Genomic DNA, 12,559 nt, shown 5'->3' with positions numbered 1-12,559 from the left:
GATGTGAAAATAAAGTGAAGAATCGGAAATCCAAGGCCTGGTCCCTTCAAAATAATAATGATAACGGTCTTTATATTAGCCTCAGTGAAGTCGCCAGTTTTAATTTAAAAATTTTTAACGGTGGATTGACATCCAGTATTTCTAGACTCTCCTAGGCCTTGAACGATACAAAAACTGAGTATCAAGACAGCAAGTTATACGAGACCATTCTTCTGCTACACGTTGAATTGCTGACTAATAATTTGAAAAAGAAGTAGATGTTCACTATGCGTACATACCGCATATAACTTTGGCAAAATAGACGATTTTTTAATCTGCGAGAAAATTATCGTAAAGAAAATATTGGACTTATTCCTGAAAACCAACACGGCTTTCTACCTGGAAGATCTGTCTCTACAAATCCCCTTGGTAGTTGGGTTCTGCTGGATACATAGATGTCTGGATTTCGCGTGAGCATTTGACAGGGTTCCGCATATACATCTGCTTTTTAAATTGGTGTCAGAGGAAGAGTTCTTTCCTGGATAGAGGCTTCTTTGAGTGGACGTCAGTTTCGCGTACGGGTGGGGGAGATTTTTCTCCAGTTCTATGCCTGTCTTGAGTACCGCAGGGATCGGTATTGGGCCCTCTTATGTTCGTTTCATATACGTCAGATTTACCTTCCATACTCAAATGGACAGTCTCTATATGTATGTTGATGATAAGATGATTTATGGCATATTTCACTGAACGCTGATCCTCGGCTACGTGGTCATAATCTCTAACTTTATCGTTAGAATTTTCGGCACCTCGCGATTAAAGAATCGCTTTTTCCTGGCCTGGAACAAACTCACTCCCGAAGGGATCTCTAGTGATATTGTTAATTATTTTAAGAACGATTTGGACCACTGATCCAATACTAGTGTTTCTATTCGTTGATGAGTGACTATCTGAACATACAATACCTAATGTTAACACTTTAACTTTTGTTATTTTTTTTTTAGTCTCATATAGGTTTTTACCTTGACTTCTGAGTTTTTTGTTAATAATAATAATGATACCAAGAATATTGATATTTTTCATTCCGTTCACGTACGTGAACGGAATGAATATATGAAATTATTACTTTCCTTAACTTCTGAGTATTTTGTTAATATTAATAATGATACCAAGAATATTGATATTTTTCATTCCGTTCACGTACGTGAACGGAATGAATATATGAAATGTTATGTATCAGATACATTAGTTTTGAGATGTATCAGGTATATACCTCATTTCTTAGGGATGTTATGTAACGGGAAGGCGCATATATAACAACATGGTTTGCTGGGGTGGTTCGTTGAAAAGCAAACCACTGCCTTAAAGTTTGACTTGGAATAAATGGGAAATTGGTAAAACCTTCCAAATTAAATCGAACCAAATTCTACGCAGTGTGAGAGGTTCGAATTGTCGATAACTCATAATAAGATCTTTCAGCAGTTTCTTTGTCTCGGACTTCAAATAGATGGATCATTAATGTCACATAAATTTAGGTTAACACGGTTTTCAAATTTGTCTTCCAAGGTTAATACGCATGTTAAGATGATCTAATATTTTTGAACGGAATAATTCTTTGGAAAAATATTTGCTAAATAACATGGGTTTGCTTTCAATTCCCTCGACTAAGCTCCTCTGTGAGAGATCTTTTGGGAGATAGATTAGCTCAGAGTGCGTGATTCGAGGGTGAAGTGAATAAAAAAATAGAATTACACGTCTCGTGTGGAAAGTTGAAAAGGAGTTTATTAAAACTAGGTATACCAACCTAGTCCCGCGGGATAAAGGCAAGTAACAATTTAACGATCTTTTGGGTGTTTCTTTTTATTTTTGTCTTGATGAGTAGGATTTTCCCAAATTCAACGTTTTGTTGGGTAGTGGATCATTTGAGATATTTTTCTGTATTGAAATTTTTGACCGTTGAGTCAAATAATACAAATTTTGTTTATATTATAATTTTGGTTTTTGTTTTATTATATTTAATTTTAAAGAATTAATTGATTTTTTTTCAATTAACCTGGAAAAATAATCCTGTCCCCAAGAAAGAAAATCAACAAAAAGACCTGTCCCCCCTATAGTGCGACGGGCCGAACCCCACAATAATCCTCATTCTGTTGAATGTTATAATAACATTATTTTTTTTTCAAGTCAGTGGAAAGCCGCTCTTCCATTGACACATATACCCCCAAAGAAGGGGTTAATTTACTACAGACTTGCAGAGAACAGTGTTGTAATAGGAGGCATACCTAATGGCATTTTTTTCATGAGAATCTCATTAACTCATGAACTGTTGCATTTTTATACGAGATATGACATCGTGCTGAAATTCTCATCAAAAAAGCTATCTAATGATGCAATAATATACAGGGTGTGCTATTTGAAATAAGGAAGTAGTTGTCTGATTTCGGTAAAACCGGAAGTTGTAGAGGTCTGAAAATATTTTAGGGAGAAAGATTGTCTCAAACCCCAGTATGCAAATTTTCAGCAAAAAATTATGATTAGTTTTCCATAAACATCTAATAGGCCATCTCAGTGAATCACCCTAAATAGCCATGTGGATGACACCGGGAGAATCAATTTTTCCTTATGACATAAAGGACTTCGTTTTCGAAGCATTAGCAAAATACACTGTGTTCAACGACAATTCTGATCGATATTCTATTGAGTGTGGTCAGTTTATGTATCACATTTTTTATATGGCGTATATATGGTTTTGATTGGTTGAACGATCAATCGATCATTGAATCATTGAACTGTTTAAGATCACGTGATTTGGCTTCCCCTATTATTGGTTGAAATTCAAACACCTTTATCGTATCCCTCCTAGTCACGTGATAAGGGGCTTAATCTTTTCCTTTCTTGAACGCGGTTCTTTTGGAGTTTTTTGAAATCTTTATGTGAAACATCAAAGAATTTGAAGACCATCATCCAGGAAGAAATTGCCAACATAACGCTTGATATGCTTGCAAAAGTCATGACAAATGACAGAAATCGTTTTACTCAGTTCATGCAAAATGGGGGAAGACACATAGCTGTTTCGACCTTCGAAAACTAAGCAAAACAAAATTTTAGGTATGTGTCAACATTATGAAATTCGAATATAAATGTTCTGATTCATACTATGATTTTTATAAAGTTTTGAAAAGAGGAAGTTAGGTATATAAAGTTCTGTGGTGTCCTCGAGAGCATGAATGTCGAGCGCTCAAAAGCTCCTGCGGCCAAGTCAGTGTTTTACTCGATTTTTCCCTCGAATGATTCCAAGGTTTATAAATTGGAATAATATACCAAAATTAATTCTTTATGAGTGTATAGCTAACATTTTTAATTTCACTGAGTTTATTTTGGCAATGCTTCTGGTTTTGCCGTGTATAAGCTATTCTGTCTACACCCCGGTCCCAGTGAATCATAATAAGGTACTTCACACGCTTTTTATAGATAGATCCCCCAGATTCAAAATCAATTAAGAGTTGTTAGTAAATCGATTCAACTTACTTTAGTGTATATCTATACACTGTATACGAAGAGAGATGATTATTTTCTTTGGAAAGTTACTCCAATGTATAGAAACGAAGCTAGATATATATACGAACTCAAACTAGAACATTGAACCTTGCCCCGAGGAAATACTAAATACCTTATTATACCTAGATATTTCTATTATCTGCAATATTAGCAGATGATATTAAAATTGTACAGAAATTTGAGTGCTCGTTCATTTATTCTGTTTTAGAGATTTTCAAGATGACCCTCTTGAAATTCAGCATTAACATCAAAGGTTCTGTTGTTGCGAGCAACATTAAATTGCATATAGCTTGAAATTGTTATCTTACATTTACACGTAGAATTTTAACTTATAGCGTATTCGACTGGCTGGACCAATGCGAATTAATTCGAATTTTTGTAGAGCTAAATGACATAATTAGTTCGAATTAATTCGCACTGGTGCAGCCAGTCGAATACGCTATTAGTCGGATCATTTGACACTAAAATATTTAGTTTTTTTGATTTTCGGTTTGAATTTTCTATGGTTCTGACGGAGTTATCAACGTGAAATTCTGCACGAAGCAGAAAATTATAATTTTATATACAGGGTGTTTCAAGTTCGACGGCCTATTAGACATTTCTGGAGAACGTCGAGAATATGACATTGTTCATGATGCTCTATTCAGCTAAAATATTTTCGAAGTTCCGGCACTTCCGGTTATACAAGAATTGAAAAAAAACTTTCAAAAAAAACTTTTTTTCATTTTATGTCTTAGATATCATCAAGATTTCCATTTTCAATTACTCTTTCCTAAAATTATTGCGTTAGTCCTTATAGTTTCTACAATATTGAGGAAAAACCGAAAAAAAATAGAGAATTTCCATAGTCACTATTACGTGAATTATTTTTACTGTGATCGAATGAAATTGACCCTACGTATAACATAATTTCATAAAATCTCGAATAACTCTTGAATTATTGAATTTGAGAGCATAACCATGTTTGGACACTATCCTTATTTTTCACCGTAGAATCCAACGAAGACACAAAAAAATAGGGTTCTAATTTGAAAATCGAAAGTTATGATCAAATTTTGTTCACAATTTTTGGCACAATATTTGAAACACCCTGTGATGATATTTCTCAAGTTCAAGATAGGCACGATATTCCCACATCATTCTAGTTTGAGAAAGTGAATTGAGTACACGCATAGGATATTCACAGTAAAAATAATTCACGTAATAGCGACTATGGAAATTAATAATAATAATAATAATAATAGAAAAAAGTAATTGAAAATGGAAATCTTGATAATAACTTAGACATAAAATGAAAAAAAAGATTTTTTTGAAATTTTTTTTTCAATTCTTGTATAACCGGAAGTGACAGAACTTCGAAAATAATTCAGCTGACTAGAGCATCATGAACAATGTCATATTCCGAATTTTCAGATTTCAAATCGGCCCCGTTCTCCAGAAACGTCTAATGGGCCGTCGAACTTGAAACACCCTGTATACCTACCTACCCGAAAAATTATTGAGTTCTTTATTCGAAATTCTTCAATTTTCCCTGGTTCTGATAGTTATGAAAGATAATTCTGGTAAATTTCCAAAATGTTGAAGGTATAGCATTTTGTATTTAGAAAAGTATAAAATTATTTTAGAAATACGCAAACGAATGGAACAATTGAATCATCAGATGATGCACAGAAATAGGATCCAAAGGAAAATTCTATCATAGATAGAAAGTGATGATTACCAAAAAGACACTACACTCCGCGTCGTTCGGGCAATGGTATTACCGTGTGGAAAAGTTCAACTTTCGGATCTTCATAGGAAAATAACTATTTCAAACCTTTCGAACACAGCAATTTAAATTTCTGAATTAAATTTCAATTAATTTATCCAACATTTCCAAATTGATGTAACAAAACAAGAATTAATGGAAATAATGTTTATCGATGTAAAACCTTTAATTTTATCCATTAAACCTTCTAGAAATACAACTCTGACGTAACCAACTCAAGATCATTTCCTCTGATGTCTCAAAGCCAGACTATCTGGGTAAAACTCCTTCTTTCCGTTTTTATCATCACCGTTGTTTCTATTCAGTAGATCACTGTGCTCCGGCTTTAACCTAATTTCCATCACACTTTTCTTGGCCCCCATATGAACCGGTTTCGGCTTCAGGCTAAATTTCGACACTTGCTTCTGGACGCTACTATTACTTTCCTTCGCTAGCTTCTCTTTCGAGTCCCTCTGGTCTAGAAACACGGACTTCTCACTCGAAGTCATTGGCTTGTCACAATAGACGCAGCAACTAGTTCCCGACTGGTCACAGTGCAACGGTTTTGGAAACAGTCGATCGTCTACTGTGAACCTGTGCACGCAGGTATGTTCGTTTTCTGTCTTCTCGTTGGAGACATCGTTCCTCAACTGATTCAAGTCCTCCAGAGTCTTGTTGCGTGAGTGGATTCTTTGCTTTATCACATTGAAGAAGGGTACCTCCGGAGGCTCAACTGTTTTTGGCCTTGTTTTGGCCTTTCCGGGAATTTTATATTCATCGATACGATACGTTTTTCCCATCTCCAACGCACTTTCATCCTGTTTTTCCGGGATCTCCTCGATTATGGTCGGTAATCTACCTGCAGGATCTATAGGATTGTCTTCGTCTTCAAAAGTCGAAATCATAGTCTGAGTATTATCCAAACTTTCCCCATTTTTTTCGTGGGTACATAGCTTCTTAGTGGATCCATGAAATTGATGTTGGACATCGCTCATGAGACAATGAAAACACTGTTTGTTGTCATGATCGTCTGAAGTTCCCTCGTTCTCTTCTTCTAATGTTAAATCCTCTTCGGAAAACTCCGATTTCTCCTTCATGTTTTCAGCCTTATCTGCTTCACTACTTGCGTTTTCTGATAGAGCTTGATGCCAGCTCTTTACTCTCATCCTTCCGTAACCGTTCCGATACCTCCTCTGCTCCTTGTACTTGATTTCTTCTTCGTCATCCTCAACGACCGTTGTCTCGTATTTTATCGGTCTCAAATTCGGCTTATATTCAAAATATGAGGGCTCTCCAACTTCAGATCTCAACATATCGTACCCGCCCCTACTTCTAACCATATTATCATTGTTATTATCGTTGGCATTATCATTGTTATCATCGTTATTATTATTATCATTCTCCTCTAGTTTCTTGTCCAACTTGGTGAGGTTGAATCTCTTGCTCCAGGAGTATTTGGTTCCGCCCCAGGTTTTTATAGGATCTTCAACTTTAGGTTGATTGTTCCAGTTCCACGGTACCCTTACAGGTTTCTTCGGCTTACTTTTCGATTTCTTAGAACCGGATGATGATTTGGTGGCTAAGCTCTTAGAATCATTCGAAACTTTCTGAACTACCGGAGCTTCGGGGACACTTTTCGAGCTTCCTGATCTAATTTCTTTAACGGAAAAATGTTCGTAGATTTGAATCGGAGAAGAAATATCTTCGCGATCTTCGCTTTGTTTATCATCGTTTTGATATAAAGAGTTGGACTCGACAAACTCAAAACGTTCACAGATTATATCATTACCCTTTTTTTTCGACTTTTTGCCTGGAGATTTTCCCCCTGCCTTTTTCGGGGATTTGACTTTACCCTTCTTCCCTTTCTTTTTTTTATCGCCTTTGATGGTGACGCCTTTTTTATTCCTTGGTGATGCTTTTTCACAAGTGCATTTCAAACAGCTTTGTCCACAATTGCACCTGCACCTGTTACAATTTTTGCACACATCGTGTTTTTGCTGCTTGCATGTACACTTTATTACGTCTTTTTTCCACTTGCAACCCTGATCTATAGTCGCTTGGGATTCGGCCAGTATATCTTCGGCGAAACAGTCTAAGCCACCTCCCTTATTCGGCAGTGATCTTTGATCTCCGGGTTTGTCCAACTTTCTATCGATTGTCCTCTCAGATCTTTTCTTGAAGCTATCCATGAGTTCTCTGAAAAGATTTGCATCTTTGGCAAGGCATTGCATGCAAGCATTGTCGGCTGTTAGATCAACCTCCTCCGGTATGAAGGCGGATCTCATGATTTTCTTTATGACTTTATCCTCTTTACAAAACGGGGCTGGTTTGGATGGAGGAGGTAGGTTTTCCAAAAAGGTTTCTTCCATCATATCACCAATGCTCTGGTCCATTTTCAACTTACAGAACCTAAAAAGTTGATATCCCCTTTTTAAAAGACAGTCTTATCAACATGCTATATTCACCTATACTTCTCGTTGGTTGGTGCACAAGGTTCATCTGTACAGACACAAGATACAGGATGTGGGAACAGGGTTGGTTTGAACCCTCGTTCTAAGCAATAACAAACATCTTTATCATCCGTTTCCTCTTCATCCTGCTGTTGGTTCTGAAGATCTGGTTGTAGTGCTATTGCAACATTATCTGAGTTGTTCCGTACCGCCCAGCTGAATTGAGGACACTCGACTTGACACAGTGGAAGACTTCTGAAATATCAATTAAAAATTTTACGATTTCCGTTAGCAAAATTCAACCAAAAATCACCTGATTTGAGGACGCATTTCTCTTCCTGCATTCGCATTGAATGTCTTTTTCCGGTTGTCTTTTAGACACTTCTTTTGGATAATATGATTTAGCAAAAGTTTTGAAAGTTACGTTCCCTAGATACTTTCGATATCGACGCCAATGTCTTGTCAAATCGAAAAAAGCTTTCAAAGCAATCCGATTCAGTAGTCCGAACAATTTTATATCATGGTTTATTATTTTTCGATATCATACAAAATATCTCTAATAATATGAAAGAGTTTTACAAATAAAAAATTCGAATGAATTTTTCGAAAATCTATAATTTAGAACTTGAAAACTATTAAAGGTGTTCACTACCTTATAACTTTTGGAATCGATCAAGAAAATTTTCAAATACCCTTGACAATTTCACGGTTTTTAATGTGTACGAACCAAAAATCGAATAAAAAACCAGTCCCAATTTTATACTTTTTTTCATAACTTTCTACTCTAATGTGAAGTCAGGAGCGCTCGTTAATTCAGGTGCTAATTGCGCCAATGTAGACCACACATAGATATACTAACTGACAAACAAACCGCAACAACCAGACGGAACTGTTTAAATCAAATTTTAATTACATTTTTTTTTGGTAAAACATAGATAGTATGGCAAGGAGTAAATGATTGGATTTGGAGAAAAAATTCGTAGGGGTTTTTCATGTAAACGTTTTTCATGTAGTCGTTTTTCGCAAGTTTTTTAAATTTTACAACAAACTAGCTGTTCGAGGAGATGCAAAATCTATGTTTAGTTATTGTTAAAATGCCTAGAGCACGTGTACGCGGAATTCAACGCCAGCTAAGTGAATTTGAAAGAGGTCGAATTTATGGTCTACGGGAGGCGGAGTTGTCATTTCGAGAAATCGCTAACCGTATGGACATAAATCCAAGTTACTACTGTTATGAGATGTTGTCAAGCGTAGTTTGATAATGCCCAAAATCGAAAAAGGGCCTTTATTATTATTTTTATTAAGCACCGGACGTCGAAGGTGCACAAATGAAGTTCAAGATTGACGTCTAAGACTTATGGCCATTAGAGACCGATTTGCGACCACTCGATCTTTGGCTGATGAATGGTTAGGAGAACAAGGACATCCTGTAACTGACCCAACGGTTTACCGCCGGATAAGGTCTTTTGGACTGCAGCATTTTCGACCCCATCTTGTGTTATCTCTGACGGTTGAGGATCGCCGGCAACGAATACAGTGGTGCAGAGAACGTCAACATTGTAATGTGGAATGGCATCAGGTTGTCTTTTCTGATGAATCTCGATTCTCCTTGGGTGCACATGATGTCCGAAGAAGGGTTAGACGACGTCGGGGAGAAAGACGTGAACCTCAGTTTGATGTTGAACATCATGTACACTGGACAGTAGGTGTTATGGTATGGGGTGCCATTGCACATGCAAGTAGGTCACCTTTAGTATTTATTCGAGGTAACATGACAGCGCTGCGTTACATTCAAGAAATAGTGGAGCCATATGTTCTCCCTTGCCTTAACCGGCTTGAGAATCCAATATTTCAGTAAGATAATGCCTGACCTCATGTTGCTAGAGTAAGTTTAAACTTTTTCGAAGCGACCCATGTGAATCTTTTGCCATGGCCGCCCAGATCCCCCGATCTTTCGCCCATAGAGCATGTTTTGGACTTCATGGGTAGAAGGCTTGGAAATTTACCCCAGCTCCCACAGACTTTGGCGGCTCTATGACATGAAGTACAGGTAGCTTGTTGGGATAGTATCCCTGAAGAAGAAATAGACCATCTTATTGCATCAATGCCGAGACGTGTTGGGGAGTGTATAGATGATCGCGGTGGACAAACACATTATTAACAAATTTATAAAAAAAAATTGTAAACCCTTCGTTTTTTTTCTCCAAATTTAAATCATTTACTTCTTGCTATATTATCTATGATTTACCAAAAAATTTAAAATTTAAACAGCTCCTTCTGAGTGTTGCAGTTTCTTTGACAGTTAGTGTCATATGGAAAAGTGTTAGAATATAAAAATTCGAATGAATTTTTCGAAAATCCATGAATTAGAACTGGATATACATATATTGTAGGTGTTCACTATTGTACCATATCAATACATGTTGGTTTATTATTCCCAATTACAAACTTTTCGACTTTGGTACGAACCAAAAATCGAATAAAAGACCACTGCCAATTTTGCACTATTTTTCATAATTGAAAAAAAAATGAAAATTGGCTTATGAAATGAAAAAATAACTCTGACGTGAAGTCAGGAGCATTAGAGCACTCGTTTATTCAAGCGCTAATTGCGCCATTGTAGACCACGCATAGATATATATTTCGTCAATAAATTTTCGTCAAACCTACTTGTCCGATTTGGAGTTTTTTCAATTTGGGAAGACATGGACCAAAAAGGCATAAATAAGTCTCTTATTAGGTATGGACGCCGTTGCCAAGAAGTTATTCGTGCAGGAGGTGGAATTAAATGCTCACTACCTACTGACATTTTCGTTTGACTTGTTTATTTTTTTTGTGTTTCGTTTTTCCGATGTAAAATTTGTATCTTCATTTTCCATAAAATCATGTTATTCTTAAAAGTGGTGTTTCTCGAGTGATAAGAAAGATAATAAAGTGAATCAAAACTGAAAATGTTGAAAAAAGAAGTGTAGGTAAATTTAATTGCAACTTGATTATGTAACTGTTACACTTTACAGTGTTACAAACTCTATCGAAAAAACAGGCTATAATTGTGACACTCGGTATTTATAAAATATAGATTTTTATGCGGATCCGGTTTACATAGTGACGTTCAGAGAAAAATGACCAACGATTCAAAAAAAAAAAAAAAAAACGTCCGAATATAACAAGTAGTTTTGACGAAAATGTATGATGGAGGTTCGGAGATGAGTGCTCAAAAAAATGTTCATCCTCGCACTATCATTGTGACAATTGCCGCGATAGTTACTATCACTATAACACTATCGTGATGGTACTATCACCGCGAAAATAACCTTTAGCCATTGCAATTCGTGTAGGTAAAATGCAATGCTCTAATAATGTAAAGGATGATTTATTAGCTCAACGACAAACTTTGCCATATCAAAGGGCATGTAATTTTAACAAAATACATTATGGGAACATCATGTCTGATTTCAATTATTTAACGAAATAAATGACTTCAGAAGTTACATGCACGTCTATTGATATGATTTATTATTAACAAAAAAGTATGTTTAGAAATAAGCGTAAATACACTTTACAGTTTACTGACGCGCGTACGTTTTCTTTGCAATAACTAAGATGCATAGAAACCCTAGTGTGTGCACTGATTCAATTTAGTTTCAGAGACAACAATAGTTGTGAAAATTCATATCGAATTTTTTATGAAATGAATAGAATCTAAATGAGAGATGGTCTATTCAGAGATTAGAAGATTGTCACGAGCATAGAATATAAAATATTGTTTTTCTTAACTCAAAGGTCACGACAGTCGAGAATCGCGAGAAATGTCAAATAGTTATAAACGCTGGCCTCTGTGTTTACTCAATTTCTATTCTATGATATAAACATTACTCTCTGACATTAAATGACAAAAAGAATTATCTACAAAATAAAATAAAAAACGGCATTCGAAGGAAAATATTGAGATTAAGAACATTTGTAGAAATTATTATTATTAATTGAACAACCCTACCTAATTATCCTCGAATTGGAATGTCTAAAAAGCGAGATATAACTGTAAGCTCCTTTACTTTTTCATCATTTGTTTTGTCCCTAGAAAATAAATTATTCCCTCATTATTTCAGAGAGAGGAGATTGCTAAGCAATTTCTATTGCCAGAGAGAGCTGCCAAAATAAACACCCTTCTTCGACAAGATGGGCAAGCTTATTGCGTATGCAGAAGCTCTGACAGTTCGAGATTCATGATAGCTTGCGATGCTTGCGAGGAATGGTACCACGGTGACTGCATCGGAATTTCTGGGAAGGAATCCAAGCTTATAAAACAGTACTTTTGTGTTAAATGTATTGAGGAAGATCCTACATTGAAAACCAGATGGAAGACCAAGAAAGAAGAGTCCGCTACTGCTGCAACCAACACTGAAGAAAGGAGGTCCAAGAAGAAAAAAGAGAGATATGAGAACAAGCCTGACAAGAAACCAAAGAGATGTGGAGATTGCATGGGATGCTTCAGGACTGAGGACTGTGGACGATGTGACGTTTGTACAAAAAAACATAAACATGGTAGCAGCAAGCAGAAAGAGAGGTGCAAACAGAGGATCTGCATAAATTATGGAGGGTTAGTTTCCAGTTAAAAAAAAAGATTTTGAATATTTATAGGGTGAATACTTTTAGGGTTAGGAGAAAACGTAGAGACTCTAGTTCAGATAGGGAAATACCCTCGAATGCTCATTTGATGACAGATTACGCCAGACAGTGCTATGGGCCTATGTGTACTAACAGTGCTAGGTTCGGTTCTAAGTATTGTTCAGATAATTGTGGAATGAAGCTTGCTACAAATAGAATC

At 36.1% G+C, this 12,559-nt stretch overlaps 2 protein-coding genes across 2 annotated transcripts in view; one reads left to right on the top strand and one right to left on the bottom strand.

Annotated features, from left to right (window-relative positions):
- Nucleotides 1-5,449: 5,449 nt before the first annotated feature.
- LOC123674778 lies at nt 5,450-8,203 on the bottom strand. The gene is made up of 3 exons (XM_045609855.1): nt 8,045-8,203; nt 7,747-7,986; nt 5,450-7,690 (listed from the first exon to the last, which is right to left on the bottom strand). Exons 1-3 carry the CDS (start codon nt 8,059-8,061, stop codon nt 5,524-5,526), a joined length of 2,424 nt encoding a protein of 807 aa, XP_045465811.1. The 5' UTR covers nt 8,062-8,203; the 3' UTR covers nt 5,450-5,523.
- Nucleotides 8,204-11,596: 3,393 nt separating this feature from the next.
- Nucleotides 11,597-12,559, top strand: part of LOC123676465 (CXXC-type zinc finger protein 1) — a 2,201-nt gene continuing 1,238 nt past the window's right edge. The window contains exons 1-3 of the mRNA XM_045612365.1: nt 11,597-11,772; nt 11,841-12,331; nt 12,388-12,559. The exon at nt 12,388-12,559 is cut by the window's right edge and continues 73 nt beyond it. Coding sequence (XP_045468321.1) covers nt 11,749-11,772; nt 11,841-12,331; nt 12,388-12,559 — 687 coding nt within the window. The 5' untranslated portion in view covers nt 11,597-11,748. The remainder of the gene's footprint in view (nt 11,773-11,840; nt 12,332-12,387) is intronic.

The sequence above is a fragment of the Harmonia axyridis genome, chromosome 3, assembly GCF_914767665.1.
Source record: "Harmonia axyridis chromosome 3, icHarAxyr1.1, whole genome shotgun sequence".
Taxonomy (NCBI): domain Eukaryota; kingdom Metazoa; phylum Arthropoda; class Insecta; order Coleoptera; family Coccinellidae; genus Harmonia; species Harmonia axyridis.
Note: the sequence above shows the minus strand (reverse complement) of the source record. Positions and strands in the feature narration are given on the sequence as shown.

Coding starts and splice junctions, on each gene's coding strand:
- LOC123674778 (XM_045609855.1), bottom strand. Junction 7,691..7,746: donor CCAACCAACGAGAAGTATAG/GTGAATATAGCA, acceptor TCAACTTTTTAG/GTTCTGTAAGTTGAAAATGG.